The sequence below is a fragment of the Carassius gibelio genome, chromosome A24 (assembly GCF_023724105.1).
Source record: "Carassius gibelio isolate Cgi1373 ecotype wild population from Czech Republic chromosome A24, carGib1.2-hapl.c, whole genome shotgun sequence".
Taxonomy (NCBI): Eukaryota; Metazoa; Chordata; class Actinopteri; order Cypriniformes; family Cyprinidae; genus Carassius; species Carassius gibelio.
In genome coordinates this window covers 336,174-358,673 of record NC_068394.1, presented here as the reverse complement: position 1 = coordinate 358,673, position 22,500 = coordinate 336,174, and the positions used below count along the sequence as shown (strand labels likewise).

Genomic DNA, 22,500 nt, shown 5'->3' with positions numbered 1-22,500 from the left:
ACAGCTGAGAATACAAGCAGCTGGAGACGCTCCTCCTGCCGTCCTCTCTGTATTTATTCTGCAAAACAGATTCCACATGTGTTTCCTGAGACTGACTGTATTGATGATGCTGATGGAGAGTGATGGTGTGTGTTTACATCGCTCTGAAGCTCAGAGACTCTGGCAGCGAGCTGAGTCTGCGGCGTCTGCGGCAGCTGAGAGTAAACACTGCACGACTGCAGACTCTTCCCTTCTTTATATCTGACCTGTGGAGGAGAGACAGACGCTGAGCGACGGAATCTGCTCTGGATCTGAAGCTCATGCAGACGCTGGGACGCACCTCGCTCTGGATCTGTGTGGCGTCTCTGGCGTGTTGCGTGTCTTTGGTTTCGGGGAGCGTGTGATACAGACACGTGCTGCTCTCCTTCTTCCCAGACTCTCTGTATTTGCTCTGAAACATCAATATGTTACTGATTTAACACTCAATTGATCTGAATTGATCTGATGACTCTATTGCCTACAACTCTATTGCTTACAACATTAACACTCATCTTCATGTTTATTACCGTGAAGCTGCTTTGAGGATCTGTATTGTAAAAAGCTCTGTATAAATGAATCATTGTGGGATGATCACACATCTCCATCATGTGTTAGTGTTGAATACTGTTCACAGATTGTCAGTTTCTCTCCTGCAGTGCGTCACGAGTGGAGCAGCTAACTATAGACACACTTATCAGCTCCGAGATACAGCAGCGTTACAGACACAGCTCCGGACAGTCCAGTGAAAACTCTCTCAAGTGAATACATTTGAGAAGACTGTTTTCATGTTCAGGTTGTGAAAACGGGGTTCATTTTAAAACATTGAAGCATGTTTAGACACATGATGCAATCAATTCAACTTGAAACAAACAAGATTTCATTGAGTCTTCGATCCACATTCAGTGTTGTGATACGAAGACTGTACAAAATTATTCCTGACATCTCCACAAAGATGTGTTCTGATTGTGTTTTATGGGCACAGTGGAGGGTTACTCTGTTTTGTCTGGATATTCTTCATCTGTTCTCTCTCGAGCTTCTGTGTGGATTTATGAGAGCACAGTAACACACTGGAAAGATGCTCTGACACAATCAGGATTGTATAAATCGCTATAGAAATAAAGGTGACTGAGGTTTCAGTGTGTGTTTTCAGATGTGTCCTGATGATCACCTCACTGATGAGCGGCGTCAGCTCCTTCACAAACTGTGTGTGCAGCGTCTCGGGCAGCTGTGAGTACAGACAGTGAGACAGATCCTCCTGCGTCTCTCTCCGGTACTGATTCTACAACACACAGCACAACATCACACCACCAGCATCACACACACACACATGCACACAGAGATACACACACACACACACACACACACACACACACACACACACACACACACACATGCACACAGAGATACACACACACGGTTCAGTCTGTTTTTTCATATTATAATATACAGAGCAGAAAAACACAATAGTGCAGTAACATGCAGCTGTAGCTCAGAACAAACACACATGACAAAACAACTGGAAGTCAGCAGATGAAGACGATTAATGACTACTAATCAGTGAACGCAGTGAAGTGTACCTGGCTCTGGAGCTCAGTCTGATGCTTGGCCAACTGCGTCTCCGGCGTCTCGGGCAGATGTGAGTACAGACACGACGACACGTCCCTCCTCCCGTCCTCTTTGTATCTGACCTGCAGAGTTAAAATAACCTCCTGATAACCCACTGACCCCTCACGTGACCAAAGAAACCATTTTAACCCTTCAGATGCTGTGAGCCGTACCTCGCTGCAGACATCCGTCAGCTCTCTGGCCAGTCGAGTCTCTGGTGTCTCCGGCAGACGAGAGTAAAGAGACGAGGAGTTTACCTTCTCTTTATACTTCAGCTGAAACCACAGACAGAGCAGCACTAGTACAGCATGCTGACCACAGAGATGAGGAGAGTGTGCTGATGCTCTACTGATCAGACACATCGTTAAACTGATGATGATGATGAAGAAGAAGAAGCGGTTACCTGGCTCTGGATGTGAGCGGCGTCTCGAGCGTGTTGAGTTTCTGGAGTCTCTGGGAGCTGATGGTACAGAGATCTGCTCATCTGCTGCTTACTGGCCTCCTTATACTTCACCTGAACACACACACACACACAGACATCAGATCAGATTGTATGTGACGGCACTATCAGCATGCGTGTGTGTGTGTGTGTGTGTGTGTGTGGTGTGTTCATCCGTACATCGCTCTGGAGTTCAGTCACTGTCTTCATGAACTGTGTCTCTGGAGTCTCTGCCATCTGAGAATAAACACTGGAGCTCAAGAGCTTCTGTCCTTCAGTCTTATACTGAACCTGAAACACATCAGCACACGTTCATGAGTCACCATTCCAATCAACACTGACCAGAACTCAACGGCAGGGATTTGTTCTTGTTTTAACCCTTTAATGATATCATTATTGTATCATATTTGATGCAACAATGAAAACTTTGCTGTTAATCATCTCCTGCATGTCTTCTGTCTCTGATTGAGAGTTTAGAGTGTTTTATCCAGTCAAAGCTCTTTTAGAGTAATTATACAAGTGTCCAGCTTCAGCTCGACTCAGATCTCTCCTGATTGTGATCAAGTAAAGGTCAGAATAAGGTCAGTAATATCTCCAGATGAACTCTTCCTGGACTGAAGCAGCTCAGCTTTACTTGATTCTACATCAATCATGTTTTAGAGTCTCAAATCTGATCCTCAGGATCTTTTGAGGAGCATTTGTTTCCAGAAGCTTTACTTTCACTGTTCCTCAGCGGAGGAATGATCTTCACAAGCCTCCAGAACATCTCACATCTTCTGAGGAGAGTTTATTTCTTCAGCTCTCGATCTCTGTGTTATATGTGCGGATCATTTACATCTCGACACATTACTGGAGATATAGAGCACAGACTCATATTCAGATCAGTTTATGTCCGTATCTGCTGTACTGTTAAAAAGATCTCACTGATCTACATTATAAGTAGCAGAATATAAATATATATATATCAGCATCTGCAGCAAGTTGCTTATTTTCACTCAGTTTTATTCTCTAAATAAAAGCTGTAAATAGTCTGCAGTATATACATACAGATGTGTTCATGTGTATTCATGTATGTTCACGTGTGTTCATTTGTGTCCAGGTGTGTTCATACATGTTCATGTGTGTTCAGGTGTCTTCATGCGTGTTCAGGTGTGTTCATGTTCGTTCATGCGTGTTCAGGTGTGTTCATGCATGTTAATACACTTTCATGAGTGTTCATGCGTGTTCATGTTCGTTCATGTGTGTTCATGCGTTTTCATGTTTGTTCATGCATGTTCATGTTCGTTCATGCGTTTTCATGCGTGTTCAGGTGTGTTCATGTTCGTTTATGCGTGTTCATGCGTTTTCATGCGTGTTCATGCGTGTTAATACACTTTCATGTGTGTTCAGGTGTGTTCATGTTCGTTCATGCGTGTTAATGCTTGTTCATGTTTGTTCATGCGTGTTCATGTTCGTTCATGCGTTTTCATGTGTGTTCATGTTCGTTCATGCGTGTTCATGCATTTTCATGCGTGTTCAGGTGTGTTCATGCATGTTAATACACTTTCATGTGTGTTCAGGTGTTTTCATGTTCGTTCATGCGTGTTAATGCTTGTTCATGTTTGTTCATGCATGTTCATGCATGTTCATACATGTTCAGGTGTGTTCATACGTGTTCATGGTTTTTTTCATGTATGTTCATGTGTGTTCATACATGTCCATGCGTGTTCATGGATGTTCATGCATGTTCATGTGTGTTCATGTATGTTCATGCATGTTCATGCATGTTCATATATGTTCAGGCGTGTTCATGTATATTCATGTGTGTTCATGTTCGTTCATGCGTGTTCATGCATTTTCATGTTTGTTCATGCGTGTTCATGTTCGTTCATGCGTTTTCATGCGTGTTCATGTTCGTTCATGCGTGTTCATGCATTTTCATGCGTGTTCAGGTGTGTTCATGCATGTTAATACACTTTCATGTGTGTTCAGGTGTTTTCATGTTCGTTCATGCGTGTTAATGCTTGTTCATGTTTGTTCATGCATGTTCATGCATGTTCATACATGTTCAGGTGTGTTCATGCGTGTTCAGGTGTGTTTATGTTCGTTCATGCGTGTTCATGCGTTTTCATGCGTGTTCAGGTGTGTTCATGCGTGTTCATGTGTGTTCATGCAGGTTCATGTATGTTCTTGTGTGTTCATGTATGTTCATGTGTGTTCATGTGTGTTCATGTATGTTCATGCGTGTTCATGTATGTTCATGCGTGTTCATGTGTGTTCATGCGTGTTCATGCATGTTCAGGAGTGTTCATGCAGGTTCATGTATGTTTTTGTGTGTTCATGTATGTTCATGTGTGTTCATGTATGTTCATGCGTGTTCATGTATGTTCATGCGTGTTCATGTGTGTTCATGCGTGTTCATGCATGTTCAGGAGTGTTCATGCAGGTTCATGTATGTTTTTGTGTGTTCATGCATGTTCATGTGTGTTCATGTATGTTCTTGTGTGTTCATGTGTGTTCATGTATGTTCATGTGTGTTCATGTATGTTCATGCGTGTTCATGTATGTTCATGCGTGTTCATGTATGTTCATATGTGTTCATGCAGGTTCATGTATGTTCTTGTGTGTTCATGCATGTTCATATGTGTTCATGCGTGTTCATGCGTGTTCATGTGTGTTCATGTGTGTTCATGTGTGTTCATGCGTGTTCATGCATGTTCAGGAGTGTTCATGCATGTTCATGTGTGTTCATGCAGGTTCATGTATGTTCTTGTGTGTTCATGCATGTTCATGCGTGTTCATGTATGTTCATGTATGTTCATGCAGGTTCATGTATGTTCTTGTGTGTTCATGTGTGTTCATGTATGTTCATGCGTGTTCATGTATGTTCATTCGTGTTCATGTATGTTCATGTGTGTTCATGTATGTTCTTGTGTGTGCATGTGTGTTCATGTATGTTCATGCGTGTTCATGTATGTTCATGCGTGTTCATGTGTGTTCATGCAGGTCCATGTATGTTCTTGTGTGTTCATGCATGTTCAAGTGTCTTCATGTATGTTCATGTGTGTTCATGCGTGTTCATGTATATTACCTGACTCTGCAGTGCAGTGATATCTCGGAGCCGCTGGATTTCTGCAGTGTCACTCATCTGTGAGTACAGTGGTGAGGACAGATCGTTCTTCACAGCCTCTTTATACTTCAGCTGAGGGAAACAAACCTGCGGTCAGTGTGACGCTCAGGAGTGCGTGTGAACATGCTGTCAGTGCTGGACGCACCTCACTCCGCAGCTCTCCTGCGTGTTTGGCGTGTTCCGTGTCCTGAGTCTCAGGCAGACAGGCGTAAAGAGATGCATCTGTTCTGTTCTTCTCTTTATATTTAACCTACATACACAATAATGTGTAAATACACACGCTTCCTCATCACACATGCTGAGCTCCTGTCATTCACTAACTGTGTCTGTCCATGATGTGGCACACATACCTGACTCTGCAACTCATAGGCGTCTTTAGCGTGTTCAGTCTCGAGCGTCTGTGGCATCAGGCTGTACAGATTGCTCTCTGCTTCCTTCTTACCCTCCTGCTTGTACTGAAGCTGAAAACAGAAGCTGCTTTACACCCAAAGAAACAGACTGAACTTATATCGACTCTGAAGGGTACTTTAGTAATATCAGTATCAGTGCAGTACATGCGTGTTACCTCACTCTGGACGTCGCTCATGTGTTTGGCGAACTCTGTGTCTGCGGTCTGCGGCAGGAGTGAATACAGACTGACCTGATCATTCTTCTGCTTATATCTGACCTGAGAACAGCCGCAGGAGCACACAATAATCAGTATTTAAACATGAGCGGGATGTAAATGAGAATGGATTCATTCAAATGATCCATTAAAGGCTATATTTGTCACCTTAAATTGATTTTCAGGGGCAGTTTTATACTTGTAAGGGCAATTTACCAACCTTACAAGAAGTAAACATCTTCAAAGTCAAATTATTACATTTAATTAATACATTCAATTAGACACCATAGGCTGTTACCAATGAAATAAGATCAGCATCAGCCGGATTCAATTAGAAATCAAACAGTTGTTTTACTCGCAGGCACACTACGGTTCTGCTGGGTTTGTTTGGAGTGGTTTTCATTTGTGAAACAGCAAAGACTTCTGGGAAAGCAGCACTCTTACTCGTGTGAAGTTGCTTATCTGTGTAATATGATATAAATATAAATCAAAACAAAAAAATCATACAGGGGCATTTTTTGCATCCATTATCTTGAATTTAAGGGCTTTTTTAAAATTAATTTCAGTGGCATTTTTTCTCTAAGCCCTAGTTAATCTCTGACCCTGAATCGTATTGTGTGAAAGCACTGTCTGTACTGGGATCAGCTGATGGCACACATCAGTTTTAAGGAGTAAAAACAGCACATATGTGCACATAAGTGCCCTATATAGTGAAGGTGTGCTCACGTTGCTCTGTGCGTCTGCGATCTCTCTGGCCGTCTGTGTCTGCAGCGTCTCTGGCAGGCGAGTGAATAATGGACTGGACAAACTCTGTCTGCCGTCCTCTTTGTACTTCACCTGAACATATAAAACATGACGATCTCGAGCTCTTCTGCTGTGAGACTGAGAGTTTGTAACGTGCAGAAATCACAGTGTATGAAGCCGCTGTACCTCACTGATGAGGGCGGTGGCGTGTTTAGCGTGTTGCGTGTCCAGCGTCTCTGGCAGTGTGGCGTACAGCGAGTCGCTCCCTTGCTGCTTCCCAGACGCCTTGTATTTGACCTAGTGAAACACACAGACACACACAGCACATTCACTGATGAGAGAGACACAACAAACACTGAATTATTTTACAATAGCTGACTCTGATGGCTCACCTGGCTCTGCAGGTCAGACACTGATCTGATGAACTGAGTCTCTGCAGTGTCGGCCAGCTGAGAGTAAACACTGGACGAGAGGTTCCTCCGGCCCTCCTCACGGTACTCTTTCTGAAACACACGTGGAGATGGAGACACGCGTGACACACGTCACCTCAGCATCATGAAGGGAGCAGCAGTGAAATGAGCCGCACCTCACTGAGCATGTGTGAGATCTGCTGAACGAACTTCATCTCTGCCGAGTCTGGGACCGCAGTGAAGGAGGAACCCGAGAAATCGCCCTTCCTGATGCCTTTATATTCCACCTGAGAGATGAAGATCAGATGAAGGTCAGGCGCTGCGGTCAGATGCGTGTGAGGAGGCGTGACGCTAGCGTGTGCAGTGTTACCTGGCTCTGGATGTGAGCGGCGTCTCGAGCGTGTTGAGTTTCTGGAGTCTCTGGGAGCTGATGGTACAGAGATCTGCTCATCTGCTGCTTACTGGCCTCCTTATACTTCACCTGAGGTCAACATGATTCACAATCCTGACGTCTGAGAGAGCTGAGATGCTCAGGATGGTTGTTAGGGCTAGGTTAGTGGTTGCTATGGTGTTGTTAAGGGGTTTCTATGGTGATCAGGGAGAGAGTGATCTGATTGGTCTCAGTGAGTTCACACGCGTGTGTGTCGTACGTCACTCTGTAACTCCGCGGCGTGTTTGGCGAACTGCGTGTCCAGCGTCTCGGGCATGAGCGAGTACAGATTACTGGAGTTTTCCTTCAGCTCAGCTTTATACTTCAGCTGAAACACACACACACACACACACACACACACACACGTGAAGAGGAAGTCACAAAACATAAAGAAGATTCCAGATCAGTGTTTCTTAACTAGGAGCTGTTGGATGACATACATTTTAAATTTTTCACTAAAATGTATTAAAATGAAATTCATGTGGTTTTGGCTTAGAATTAAGGTGATTATTCTGCCCCCACTGGTGGCACATATTTGTTTTAAGCCTAAACTCAATTAATGTTGATCAGTTTCTCAGAACAGAAGAGTGATTTATCTTCTCATGATTTAGGACGGGATGGAAATGTTCACCTCACTCTGGAGCTCCATCTGCTGCTTCACAAACTCGTTCTGCGGCGTCTCTGTCATCAGCGAGAACAAACTACTGCCCATCACAGACGCCCGGCCCTGCCTGTACTTCAGCTGATCACACACACACACACGTTATCAATCAACACACACATCAACACGTCACTGAGGCGATGGAGCGTGTGCAGTGTTACCTGGCTCTGGATGTGAGCGGCGTCTCGAGCGTGTTGAGTTTCTGGAGTCTCTGGGAGCTGATGGTACAGAGATCTGCTCATCTGCTGCTTACTGGCCTCCTTATACTTCACCTGAACACACACACACACACATCATCATCATCATCATCGGTCCGAGTGTCCGTCAGACGTGTGATCACGCACCTGACTCTGCAGCTCAGAGACGCTCCTGCTGAACTCAGTCTCTGGAGTTTCAGGAAGCTGAGAGTAAATGCAGCTGCTGATGCTCTTCCTGCTCTGCTCACGGTATTTATTCTGTACACGCACACACACACACACACACACACACACACACACACGTCACACACTTCAAACGCCAGTGTAAACCTGCTCTGATCTTCATGTGTCTGATTCACCTCGCTGATGATCTCGGTGATCTCTCGAGCGGACTGAATCTCCGGCGTTTCGGCCAGCGTGGAGAACAGAGAGCTGGACGCACACGTCTGACCCTCCTTATACGTCACCTGATACAACATATATTTGATTAAAAAACAGTAAAATAGTGAAATATTATTCTAATGTAAATCATCTGTTTTCTGTGTGAATCTGTGTTAAAGTGTAATGTATTTCTGTATATTCAGCATCATTCCTCCAGTCTTCAGTGTCACATGATCTTCAGAAATCAGAATAATATGATGATTTACTGCTCAAGAAACATTTCTGATTATTATCAGTGTTGAAAACTGTTCTGCTGATCAATATTTCTGTGGAAACTGTGATGCGTTTTATTTTTCATGATCCACAGATGAATAGAAAGTTCAAAAGAACAACATTTATTTGAAATCGAAATCTTGTGTAACATTATTAATGTCTTTACTGATCAATTAAATGTGTAAAAGTGTAAATGTCTGTGTTTTGCACCTGGCTCTGTAGCTGGGACGCTTCTTTAGCGTGTTGAGTCTCCAGGGTTTCAGGCAGTTGTGAGTACAGACATGTGGAAGCGTTTTGTCTGCCTGCTTCTTTGTATTTATTCTGTCAGACAATGAGAGCAGGTGTGAGAGCGCGTCACATGACATCGGACAGGTGAACATGAGAGATGCGTGTGTGTTACGTCGCTCTGCAGATCCGTCATGCGTTTGGCGTGTTGCGTGTCAGTCGTGTCGGCCAGCTGAGAGTACAGACTACACGACAGTTTCTTCCTCCCGTCCTCTTTATATCTGACCTGAAACATCATCAACATCAGAGTCATGTGACTGGCGTGTGTGTCTTAGCGTGTTCGTGGCGTGTTGTACCTCACTCTGAAGATCGCTCATCTCTCTAGCGAACTCTGTGTCTGGTGTGTCGGGCATCAGTGAGTACAGACTGACACACAGATCCCTGCGTCCGTCCTCACGGTACAGCAGCTGAACACACACACACACACACACACATATGTTTAATTTATGACTTATTAGGGCATTTCTATAGAATCAAGTCATTAATAACCCTGGCAGAAACCCTGCTGATGACCTTTATGTATGAATGTTGTGTGGCTCTGAGGATCTCGTCTCACCTCGCTGTACAGCTCTGAGGCGTGTTTAGCGTGAAGAATCTCTAATGTTTCAGGAACACACGAGCACACACCGTTCAGCAGCTTCTTCCTGCCGCTGGTATTCTTCCTCTATTGAAGGACACAGAATACTACAGATCTTACAGAGAAACAGTGAACATTCACAAACAGAGGAGAAGCTCCAGATTCCTCACTGTGATTCATGTGACCGTACCTCACTGAGAGATGAAGAGACGCTCCCTCCTCCATCATCTGTGTGTGTGACCTACAGGAAACACGGATCATAAGAAACACACACTTCCTGCATCTGTGTGAAAGGTCATCGGAGCAGGGGTCAGTAGCTTCTCTGCCTGACTGCGGTTTATTCAACACGATGACTAACGCACACTGACGAACTAATGCAGAAGCACACACTGATGACGCTGATCTCAACACAGCTCACAGCTTTCATAACGAGTTATAACGTTAATATAAAGTCTTTAATATAAAAGAATCACATTACAGACTTTTTATTTGAATCAGACAAATATTTGAAAATCATACAAAAACAGTCCACAGAACTACAATCCCATGAAACTTTGCAATAATCAAGATCACATGAAAAGATGATAATCTAAAAATGTAAATTGATTGATTATATACAAAAACGTTTATTGTAAGATATGTTTACATATACGCACATTTTTAAGTATTTAAAAAGTATTTAAAAAGCATAGGGAAACATAGGGAGATTATTACATAATTCATTCAGTGCTTCATGGGAGTGGGCGGAGCTAAATAGATCTATTAGCCCATTTAATGCTCTGATTGGTGGAGAATTCCCTGCAGAATCATGGGTAATGTAGTTTTTATACAAGGTACATGATTATCTATAAACTGGTTCTAAAAATACAGGCTGATGGCTTCAACAAAAGCATAAACCATTAATCAACAACCTCGTAGAACACATTAGGTCTCTGTTTAATGGTTTATTAGTTACCATTAAAAATAATTTTCCCTAAAAAACAAAATGAATGGAATTTCTACTTCACACTCACCTCATTGGTTGCTGAGCTCGGATCAGGTTTTGGATCAGGATTCAGATCAGAAGTTGGATCAGGATTCAGTTCAGAAGTCGAATCAGATTTTGGATCAGGACTCGGATCAGTATTCAGATCAGAAATCGGATCAGGATTCAGATCAGAAGTCGAATCAGGATTCAGATCAGAAGTCGAATCAGATTTTGAACCAGGAATCGGATCAGTATTCAGATCAGAAGTCGGATCAGGATTCAGATCAGAAGTCGAATCAGGATTCAGATCAGAATTCGAATCAGATTTTGGATCAGGACTCGGATCAGTATCCAGATCAGAAGTCGGACCAGGTTTTGAACCAGGACTCGGATCAGGATTAAGATCAGAAGTCGATTCAGATTTTGGATTAGGACTCAGATAAGGATTCATATCAGAAGTCAGATCAGGTTTTGGATGAGGACTCGAATCAGGATTCAGATCAGGACTCGGATCAGGATTCAGATCAGAAATCCGATCAGGATTCGGATCAGGTTTTGGATCAGGATTCAGATTAGAACTAGTTTCAGGTTTTGGATTAGGATTCAGATCAGAACTCGGATCAGGTTTTGGATCAGGATTCAGATTAGAACTAGTTTCAGGTTTTGGATTAGGATTCAGATCAGAAGTTACATCAGGATTAAGATCAGGTTTTGGAACAGGATTCGGATCAGTATTCAGATCAAAACTCGGATCAGGATTCCGATCAGATCTCGGATCAGGTTTTGGATCAGAACATGGATGAGGACCTTGATCGGCTGTGACAGCTGCTGGAGAATCCTGTGAGAAACACACACACACACACACACACACGGTGTGAGAGCAGCCCGCCGTGTGAAGGTCACCGTGACTCTGCTCGGATGGTCAGCGCTCTCACCTCAGTGGCCAGTTCCACACCTCTGTCCATCTGTCCAGCAGTTTCCTCAGCGGTAGACATGACTGAAACACAAACTCAGAGCTCAGCACTGGACACAGCTGACCGGAGCGACGCTTCAGCCTGACTGACCAGCTTTTGCTCAGGAACAGACCTTATCAGAGATGCTTCCCCATTTAGAAACACTCGAGCGTTATCACTGCTGCAGGAGAAAGTGTCGCACACAGAAAGGAATGTGCAGAGATATGAGCACCTCACACTAACCTAACCATCACTAGTCCTAGTGCTCATAGTGATGACAGCAAACCAAGCAAGCCTCACACTAACCCTCAGTTAACCAGCACTGATGCTGACTACTGAAACTAGTGCCAGAGATCCGACTCAAACTGAGACAATGAGCTCACATCCGTCAGCTTGAGGTCATTCATACAGATCGTGTCCTTCACCACAGACAGCAGGAACTAGTTCTGATGCAGAACATTCACATCTGTGTGTGTGTGTGTGTGTGAGTGTGTGTGTTTGTGTGAGTGTGAGTGTGTGAGTGTGAGTGTGTGTGTGTGTGTGTGAGTGTGAGTGTGTGTGTGTGAGTGTGTATGAGTGGTCCAGGTATTTCCCACATTATGGTTCCACACAAAGATGGCAATATCCAAAATCCTTGACCTTGTGGGGGACATGAGGGTGTGTGTGTGTATGTGTGTGTCTCTGTGTGTGTGTATCTCTGTGTGTCTCTCTTTGTGGGTGTAATGTGGGATCTTGCTGTGAGTGAGTGTGTGTGTGTGTGTGTGTGTGTAAGGTGGGATCTGGCCATGAGTGTGTGTGTGTGTGTGTGTGTGTGTTGGTTCTGCAGCCAAATGTCTGTCAGACTCCATATGGGCCGCTCCATGATAACTGCAGCTCCAACATTCATCATCACAACCGGATCATAACAATCCTCAAAAACACAAAAGAGCTTGATTCATATTTCAGATCAGTCCTCTCAACACAAATATAGATGTTCATCTTAACTACAGGAAGACTACCGTTATAAAACTACTTCAGAAAAACAGTTTATTTGATTTGACTGATTTTTCCTATTTCAGATGATGATAATAATAATAAAATTGAATAAAACACTATATTAAGGAATTTCTCATTGAAAATATTTTTAATTAATGATTTAGTTTATAAAATTTTTTTTTAACAATTTGAATTGAAATTATGAATTAGAACAAAAATGAAATGTTGTGCTGTAAAATAATTGTTATATTTTCACTTGATTATATTTTAAAGGATTAATTTTAAAGGATTAATTTAATTTAAGTTTGATGATGCATTTGTTATAAATCATTAAAACAGAGTCAAGGCAACAGAAATTGGGAAAGATTAACTAAAATGGAATTTTGTAACAAATAAATAAATCACCCTTCATTTGGTCATATAATTGTATAAATGTAAGTTAATTTCTACATTGTTAAAGCTTCAGAAATTAATTTGATTAGATATGTTTTTTGATTATTAAAAATGAATTAAACCATTAAAATGGAAAAAAACTGAATTTGAATCTAATGAATTTCATAGAGTCCACATGCTTCCAAACTTCCCAACATCTCTAAACGACCAACAAATCACAAACACGAAAACAAGTCAGACAGGAAGTTTTCTCTCTTCATTCAGTCTAATTACAGAGCAGCATTTACGGGCCGCGTCACGTGACTGCTAAAAACAGTTTGTGGGATTGAGGCGCGCTTGTTTTCTATGTTTGACAAACATGTGCGAGACAGTGAGTCTGGAAGAGGGAATGATGAAGAACAATCACAGGGAAAGCTCAACGCATTAACCATCAGAATCCAAAAAGAGAAAAGCAAAACAAACAGAGTGAAACCACAGGAGCGAGCGAGCAGACCTCCGTCAGTGACATCACGCAGGACTCATGAGCTTCATTTCACACACAGCGGCGCAGTTAGTGTTTCTGAAACAACATGGCAGTGTTTACCACAGTAAGTCAACAGATCGACACATCAAGCTCATGTGAACCTCATCAGAAACACAAACAGACGAGTGAGAGTCACAGAGAGACACCGATCAGATCAACAATCATTCATCAGGGACCTTATTCTGGAGATATTATGAATCCTGAGAACATGATCAGAGGGAAAGACAGACGATCATCTCACCTGCGTCTCGGCGTGATCTCAGAGTCGCTTCAGTCGCTGGAGGAATGAGGACCGCTCTTCATTCACAGTGACAGTAGTGTGATGTTGTGTGTTTGTTATCAGAGACCAAACAGCACCTCAGACTCTCTCACACACACACACACACACACACACACACACACAGGCGGTATAGTGAGCAGTGTTTCATACGTTACTGATGTGATCCTGTGTTCTTCTGAGTCTCTGCAGCTCCGGTGTGTCTGTGACGATACTGAAGCCTCGGCCTTTGCTCTCCTCAAAGTCTCGCTTATATCTCACCTGCACACACACACATGATGACAATACACTGTTCAGTCAGTCACAGAGCAATTCTGTCAGTAAACATCTCTCTGAGCTTCAGACACACAAATACTGTGATCACAGTCTGTCTGATCGAAGCACACGCCTGTGACTGACAGCAACAGCTCAGACCGGATGAAAGAGTCACTTCCTGCAGGACTGAAGGAATCAAACCCACCAAAAAGGACTGTGATTCTCCGAGTGGAGCAGCATCTGCTCTGGTCTGCTGTCACCTTCTGTCAGCCCAGCGTCTCACACACACACACACACACACTAACGCATGCATCCATGCACAGACACTCACAAGTACAGGCACACACACACACACACACACACACATGCACTCATGCACACACACAAACACACACACACTAACGCATGCATCCATGCACACACACACACTCACAAGTACAGGCACACACACACACACACGTGCACTCATGCACACACACAAACACACACACACTAACGCATGCATCCATGCACACACACACACTCACAAGTACAGGCACACACACACACACACACACACACGTGCACTCATGCACACACACAAACACACACACTAACGCATGCATCCATGCACACACACACACACACTCACACACACACCCACACACACACAAGTACAGGCACACACACACACACACACACACACACACACACACACACACACACACGTGCACTCATGCACACACACAAACACACACACACACTAACGCATGCATCCATGCACACACACACACACACACCCACACACACACAAGTACAGGCACACACACACACTCACACACACACATGCATCCATGCACACACACTCATAAGTACACACACACACGTTTTTGTGTGTCTCATCTTCACACACTCTCACAAGGTTTTGTTAAATTACATAACCGAAACTTGTCAATGCAGTAACATCTAAACGATTCACTGACTGAATCAGCCTGATGCGGAGCAGAATGAAAGTGATTCAAAGTCTGATTCAGCTTTGTTCACGGTGTGAATGACACTATCTGCAGTGAGCACAGAGTTTTATGAGGCGATCAGAACAGACCCGTGACCCGTTCTTCCGGAGCAGCTCAGAAACACACAGTGTGATGTGATGTGTACATCAGCGTCGAAGACGCGGCTCAATCGAGCGAACACTGCCAGTGATCTGAACAAACTCATCTGGAAACAGAGACACTGCAGAATGTGAAATATTTATCACTCACAGCGTTTCTTTGTTCATTTCTTTGTTCAGACTGCCTCAGACTTTTGCATGTAGAACAATCTTTGTGATGAAATGCCAGTGTTAAACTAATCAATAACAGACACAAGACACAGCTTTCCAGATATCTGCAGTGTTTCTGTGTGTTTCTGCATCTGCACGAACATCCCGAAGAATCAAAGGAAGAAAACTGGGTCACCCTCATAAAAGACATTTCTGCTTAATGCTTTCATGCAAAATTCAATGCAAATGAGTGTTGTTGGTTTGAAACCGGATGTTAGAGGAGCTGGACACGATGCGTGTCACGTGTGACCGGGAACATACGTGTGACTCTCACCTGACTCTGTAGTTCACTCTGCTGCTTCAGACGCAGGTTCTCCGGTGTGTCCGTCACGATAGTGAACGACGTCTTAGGATAGTGACTGCAAGCAAAGCATGAACACGATGGTAATTAATGCATGATGGACAAGACAGGTTCATTTCAGGGCTGCATGTTAACACAGGGATTTACACAAAAGCTGCATAATATCTCCTCATAAAACATTCGGCTGGATCAAGAGTAAATGTTGTCATGTTTGGGTGGATTTTTCCTTTAACGCTCGACAAGAGTTAAAAATGAACCTGTTCTTCAGTGACCTTTCTGCTCTAATCACAGTAATAATCATCTCGTCAAACTCTGAAAATAACACAATAGCTTTACATCGTGACTTCACTGCTATTGTGTGATAAAAATAACGCATGAATACCCATTGAATCAGGAGAACGTTCCCCTGGCAACCTCTGACCCCGCCCCCTAGCACATATATCAGCTCCTTATGGCACGAGCGCAGCTGTCAATCAATCAAACATCATCACCGACACGTTGTGGAAATGACAGAACAGCAGGACAGGAAGTGACTGTATCCTGAGAGAGAAACATTTCCCATGAGCCTCCATCTCTGCCTGCATGCGTTCAGGAAAGAACCAGCAGATTAAATGAATCCAGATCGACCGTGAGCAACACTTGCAGTGTGGCCAGTGAAGTTTTGACATCTACAGTCGGAGAGTCGGTGTGTTTTTGGCCCATCACACAGCAGAAGCTAAACCAGAGTTTGTTTGTTTTTCTGTCCCGGATAATCTACAATTACAGCAATAAAGCAGAGCAGAGATACTCTCTAGAGATGCTAATGACTGCTTGACGAGTTTGGTGCTCCTGAAAACTCTTCTGCTCACTAAGGCTGTGTTTATTTGATTCAGAAATATTATGACAATTTAAAAAAGAAAAGAAAATATTTTTCAAATCATCATATTAGAATGGTTTCTGAAGATCATGTGACACTGAACATTGCAGTAATGATGCCGAAAATACAGCTGTGTTGCTCTGACAGGAAGGGTCTAATCTTCCTAATGTTGTATAAGGCAAACCTGCAGGACCGGGTCGTTGTAGCAATGTGGTCTGTGAAGCTTAACTGATGATCCATCACAACTCCTAGGTTTCTGGCTGTCCTCGAAGGAGTAATGGTTGACGAACCCATCTGTATAGAGGAGTTATGATGAAGCAATGGGTTAGCTGGAATCACCAGGAGTTCTGTCTTCATAAGGTTAAGCTGAAGGTGATGGTCATTCATCCAGCTAGAAATGTCACTCAGACAGGCTGAAATGCGAACAGCTACCGTCGGGTCATCTGGCTGGAATGAGAAGTAGAGTTGGGTGTCATCAGCGTAGCAGTGATAAGAAAAGCCATGCTTCTGAATGACAGATCCTAATAACGTCATGTAGATGGAGAAGAGAAGTGGTCCAAGTACTGAGCCTTGAGGAACCCCAGTAGCAAGTTGTTGTGACTTAGAAACATCACCCCTCCAAGACACCCTGAAGGATCTGTCAGAGAGGTAGGACTTAACCCACAGGAGTGCAGTTGCAGAGATGCCCATCTTTCTGAGGGTGGACAGGAGAATCTGGTGATTAACGGTGTCAGAAGCAGCAGACAGGTCCAGTAAGATGAGTACCGAGGATTTTGAAGCTGCTCTTGACTCAGGGCTTCAGTAACCGAGAGCAGAGCAGTCTCAGTTGAGTGGACGCTTTTGAAGCCAGATTGGTTGCTGTCCAGGAGGTTGTTCTGTACAAGGAACATAGAGAGCTGGTTGAACACAGCTCGCTCAAGTGTTTTGCAATGAATGGAAGAAGGGATACCTGTCTGTAGTTTTCTGGAAGTGCTGGATTTAGAGATGGTTTCTTAAGCAGTGGGCTTACCCGAGCCTGCTTGAATGCTGAGGGAAATGTTCCAGAGTGAAGAGAGGAGTATTTTAAAGCTAATAAAATAGCCCTGGTGAGCAGAAGAGAGTTTGTACAGAAACTATTAAAAAATCTTAATTATTCAGAAGTTCAAAAGTTTGGTGGAATACACACAAGAGAGGACACTCTCACAACATAAGAGAACTAAGTTAATTTGATGTGACTGAGCAGGAAGCCTGTGTGTGTGTGTGTGTGTGTGTGTGTGTGTGTGTGTGGAACAGGTCTTCTGCTGTGTTCAGGACTAGAGTTATTCTTGTCTCCACTAGCAACTCTGCTCACTTTGTTTGAATCATGACGCTCAGTGCAGAGAAACAAAGAGCCTCTCTGTGGGATGCTGAAGTTCTGCGTCTGAGCCAAAGAACACGCAGGAACCTGAAAAACAGGAGCAGTGACCATCACGGCTCCATCTCAACCAACACACACTTACTAGAGAACACACTTGATCAGTTCTGATGACACACAGGTCAGATGAAGCTCATTGCTCATTGTTTCACACTCGTTCATTCATGAGTTTTGAGCAGCTTCTGTTTTACAGCAGCAACAGTGATTAAACTGTAAAATCCTGAACTGAAGAGCAAGAATTTCTTTCCTGATTTGAATCATAATGAAAGAAATAATAGAAGGAGACGCTTGTGAGCAAGATCAACCGCTCTGTTAATCATGTAGGTTCATTTGTTTTCATCTTCACACAAACGAGCGCTTCCTCTTTGATGTGACATCACGTGTGACAACGTTTGAATGGACCGGACAGAAGAAGAGGAATCCATAGCAACCCCCCCCCCACACACACACACACCTGAGCGAGTGAAACTCTTCTCTGGAGCTGCTGCTTCACACAGATTTATATGTTTCATGAACTTACAGTTGTTCCAGGACTGTATCCTCTGACATACACAGCTGCTGTTCATCTATTCTAGAGGAGTCAGTTCATAAAAAACTGAGCTGTCCTGATTCACATGAGAATCACTCATCATGATAATAATAATAACAACAGACATCAGCAACTAAATATACAATCAGCCTTTTCAAAGAGTGACTCTGGAGCTCAAACACCTTGAGGAAACATCTGAATCACATCTGCTTCAGGAGACAAACACTAAAACACTCACAGTCTCTCCTCACATTCACTGTATTGGATAACATTACCGAACAAACATCTGAACACAGACAAACATCTGAACACAGACAAACATCTGAACTGACAAACATCTGAACAAACATCTGAACACAGACAAACATCTGAACTGACAAACATCTGAACAGACAAACATCTGAACAGACAAACATCTGAACAAACATCTGAACAGACAAACATCTGAACACAGACAAACATCTGAACAGACAAACATCTGAACAAACATCTGAACACAGACAAACATCTGAACAGACAAACATCTGAACAAACATCTGAACACAGACAAACATCTGAACACAGACAAACATCTGAACAAACATCTGAACACATACAAACATCTGAACACAGTCAAACATCTGAACACAGACAAACATCTGAACAAACATCTGAACAGACAAACATCTGAACACAGACAAACATCTGAACAAACATCTGAACACAGACAAACATCTGAACAGACAAACATCTGAACAAACATCTGAAGAGACAAACATCTGAATACAGACAAACAAACATCTGAACACAGACAAACAAACATCTGAACACAAACAAACATCTGAACTGACAAACATCTGATCAGACAAACAAACAAACATCTGAACACAGACAAAAAAACAAACATCTGAAGAGACAAACATTTGAACACAGACAAACATCTGAATACAGACAAACAAACATCTGAACACAAACAAACAAACAAACATCTGAACACAAACAAACAAACAAACATCTGAACACAGACAAACAAACATCTGAACACAAACAAACAAACAAACATCTGAACACAAACAAACAAACATCTGAACACAGACAAACAAACAAACAAACATCTGAACACAGACAAACAAACAAACAAACAAACATCTGAACACAAACAAAAAAACAAACATCTGAACACAGACAAACAAACATCTGAACACAAACAAACAAACAAACATCTGAACACAAACAAACAAACAAACATCTGAACACAGACAAACAAACATCTGAACACAAACAAACAAACAAACATCTGAACACAGACAAACAAACATCTGAACACAAACAAACAAACAAACATCTGAACACAAACAAACAAACAAACATCTGAACACAGACAAACAAACATCTGAACACAAACAAACAAACAAACATCTGAACACAAACAAACAAACATCTGAACACAGACAAACAAACAAACAAACATCTGAACACAGACAAACAAACAAACAAACAAACATCTGAACACAAACAAAAAAACATCTGAACAGACAAACATCTGAACAGACAAACAAAAAAACATCTGAACACAAACAAACAAACATCTGAACACAAACAAACATCTGAACAGACAAACATCTGAACACAAACAAACATCTGAACACAAACAAACAAACAAACATCTGAACAGACAAACATCTGAACACAAACAAACAAACAAACATCTGAACAGACAAACATCTGAACAGACAAACATCTGAACAGACAAACATCTGAACAAACATCTGAACACAGACAAACATCTGAACAGACAAACATCTGAACAAACATCTGAACAGACAAACATCTGAACACAGACAAACATCTGAACAAACATCTGAACACAGACAAACATCTGAACAGACAAACATCTGAACAAACATCTGAACACAGACAAACATCTGAACACAGACAAACATCTGAACAAACATCTGAACACATACAAACATCTGAACACAGTCAAACATCTGAACACAGACAAACATCTGAACAAACATCTGAACAGACAAACATCTGAACACAGACAAACATCTGAACAAACATCTGAACAAACATCTGAACACAGACAAACATCTGAACAGACAAACATCTGAACAAACATCTGAACACAGACAAACATCTGAACAGACAAACATCTGAACAAACATCTGAAGAGACAAACATCTGAATACAGACAAACAAACATCTGAACACAGACAAACAAACATCTGAACACAAACAAACATCTGAACTGACAAACATCTGATCAGACAAACAAACAAACATCTGAACACAGACAAAAAAACAAACATCTGAAGAGACAAACATTTGAACACAGACAAACATCTGAATACAGACAAACAAACATCTGAACACAAACAAACAAACAAACATCTGAACACAAACAAACAAACAAACATCTGAACACAGACAAACAAACATCTGAACACAAACAAACAAACAAACATCTGAACACAAACAAACAAACATCTGAACACAGACAAACAAACAAACAAACATCTGAACACAGACAAACAAACAAACAAACATCTGAACACAAACAAAAAAACAAACATCTGAACACAGACAAACAAACATCTGAACACAAACAAACAAACAAACATCTGAACAAAAACAAACAAACAAACATCTGAACACAGACAAACAAACATCTGAACACAAACAAACAAACAAACATCTGAACACAGACAAACAAACATCTGAACACAAACAAACAAACAAACATCTGAACACAAACAAACAAACAAACATCTGAACACAGACAAACAAACATCTGAACACAAACAAACAAACAAACATCTGAACACAAACAAACAAACATCTGAACACAGACAAACAAACAAACAAACATCTGAACACAGACAAACAAACAAACAAACAAACATCTGAACACAAACAAAAAAACATCTGAACAGACAAACATCTGAACAGACAAACAAAAAAACATCTGAACACAAACAAACATCTGAACACAAACAAACATCTGAACAGACAAACATCTGAACACAAACAAACATCTGAACACAAACAAACAAACAAACATCTGAACAGACAAACATCTGAACACAAACAAACAAACAAACATCTGAACAGACAAACAAACAAACATCTGAACACAAACAAACATCTGAACACAAACAAACATCTGAACAGACAAACAAACATCAGACTATTCAGTGGTTAAGGTGCTATAGGTGGTTGTCAGAGTGTTGCTATGCAGTTGCTATGGTGTTGTGGGAGGTTGTTAAGGTGTTGCTATACGGTTGCCAGATAAACACACTCTAGAAACACAGCTGATGTGCAGAACTGAGCTGCTGCTCTCATCGACCTGAATAACAACGTGATCATTCAGTGTATAAATCACTGTAAAACTGAAGAAGGACACCGCTGGAGGAGCTCCAGGACAATCATGTGATGTTCGTTTCTTCTCTTTCATCTTCTGGGATTATGCAGTAATCTGACGGGCTGGAAGGTGTATCTGGAACACAAGCAGCGCGGCGTTTCTCAAAGGTATCATGAATTTAAGTAGATCGCAGAGTTCAGTGTTTGTCTATAATGTTAGACGGTTAGCAGCGGTTCCTTAATCAAAGTCAAACGTCTGTTTCAGAAATGTCACACTGAGTAATGAGATCAAGCAACAATGTGCAAAAGGTCAAGACAAACTGACATTTAAACACAATCAAACGCAAATAAAGAAAAGGCCACACGATAATGCGCTGGAGGTTCATAAGCGTGGACATTTACAAGCTGACTCCTAATGAACACACAGCTCAGTCGCAGCAGTCACACAGTTAAACAGGTTCTGATGACTGTGTGTGTGTTCACCAGAGCAGAGACAGCAGTGTTTGTCCTGAAGACAAGTGTCCCGTCCAGCACCTCCCTTCTCAGAAAGGCTCCGCACAGCATAACAAACACACTGGGATGCATGCTTTGATGAGAACTCAAAAACAGAGGAGAGTAACCTGTGAAAGTCACCATCAACACCATCAGCAGACCACAGACCACAGATATAACCGCTGCACGGTCCAGTTATCGCTTTAAC

At 42.3% G+C, this 22,500-nt stretch overlaps 2 protein-coding genes across 23 annotated transcripts in view; both read right to left on the bottom strand.

The window, feature by feature from the left end:
- Positions 1-12,675, bottom strand: part of LOC127946484 (nebulin) — a 26,103-nt gene extending 13,428 nt beyond the window's left edge. For 8 of the 21 annotated variants that reach the window (XM_052543087.1, XM_052543088.1, XM_052543089.1 and 5 more), the window contains exons 1-29: positions 11,636-12,672; positions 10,747-11,538; positions 9,924-9,974; positions 9,713-9,820; positions 9,453-9,563; positions 9,272-9,382; positions 9,082-9,192; positions 8,577-8,684; positions 8,365-8,475; positions 8,182-8,292; positions 7,991-8,101; positions 7,580-7,687; positions 7,300-7,410; positions 7,106-7,216; positions 6,912-7,022; positions 6,706-6,816; positions 6,502-6,612; positions 5,737-5,838; positions 5,522-5,632; positions 5,317-5,421; positions 5,133-5,243; positions 2,243-2,353; positions 2,027-2,137; positions 1,797-1,898; positions 1,596-1,706; positions 1,187-1,297; positions 320-430; positions 138-245; positions 1-58 (exon numbers count right to left, since the gene is read on the bottom strand). The exon at positions 1-58 is cut by the window's left edge and continues 53 nt beyond it. In XM_052543087.1, coding sequence (XP_052399047.1) covers positions 1-58; positions 138-245; positions 320-430; positions 1,187-1,297; positions 1,596-1,706; positions 1,797-1,898; positions 2,027-2,137; positions 2,243-2,353; positions 5,133-5,243; positions 5,317-5,421; positions 5,522-5,632; positions 5,737-5,838; positions 6,502-6,612; positions 6,706-6,816; positions 6,912-7,022; positions 7,106-7,216; positions 7,300-7,410; positions 7,580-7,687; positions 7,991-8,101; positions 8,182-8,292; positions 8,365-8,475; positions 8,577-8,684; positions 9,082-9,192; positions 9,272-9,382; positions 9,453-9,563; positions 9,713-9,820; positions 9,924-9,974; positions 10,747-11,538; positions 11,636-11,695 — 3,700 coding nt within the window. In that variant the 5' untranslated portion in view covers positions 11,696-12,672. Of the gene's footprint in view, positions 59-137; positions 246-319; positions 431-1,186; positions 1,298-1,595; positions 1,707-1,796; positions 1,899-2,026; positions 2,138-2,242; positions 2,354-5,132; positions 5,244-5,316; positions 5,422-5,521; positions 5,633-5,736; positions 5,839-6,501; positions 6,613-6,705; positions 6,817-6,911; positions 7,023-7,105; positions 7,217-7,299; positions 7,411-7,579; positions 7,688-7,990; positions 8,102-8,181; positions 8,293-8,364; positions 8,476-8,576; positions 8,685-9,081; positions 9,193-9,271; positions 9,383-9,452; positions 9,564-9,712; positions 9,821-9,923; positions 9,975-10,746; positions 11,539-11,635 lie in introns of all 21 variants that reach the window. The other 13 variants (XM_052543094.1, XM_052543098.1, XM_052543099.1 and 10 more) reach the window with 12 other exon arrangements.
- LOC127946487 (LIM zinc-binding domain-containing Nebulette-like) overlaps positions 11,774-22,500 on the bottom strand; it is an 11,978-nt gene continuing 1,251 nt past the window's right edge. Inside the window, exons 3-5 of one of the 2 annotated variants that reach the window (XR_008151102.1) lie at positions 15,651-15,735; positions 13,786-14,082; positions 11,774-11,834 (exon numbers count right to left, since the gene is read on the bottom strand). Coding sequence is in view for 1 of the 2 variants with exons in the window: in XM_052543104.1 (XP_052399064.1) it covers positions 13,969-14,082; positions 15,651-15,735 (199 nt within the window). In the remaining variant the exon portion in view is untranslated. Of the gene's footprint in view, positions 11,835-13,718; positions 14,083-15,650; positions 15,736-22,500 lie in introns of those variants that run through there. The other variant, XM_052543104.1, reaches the window with a different exon arrangement.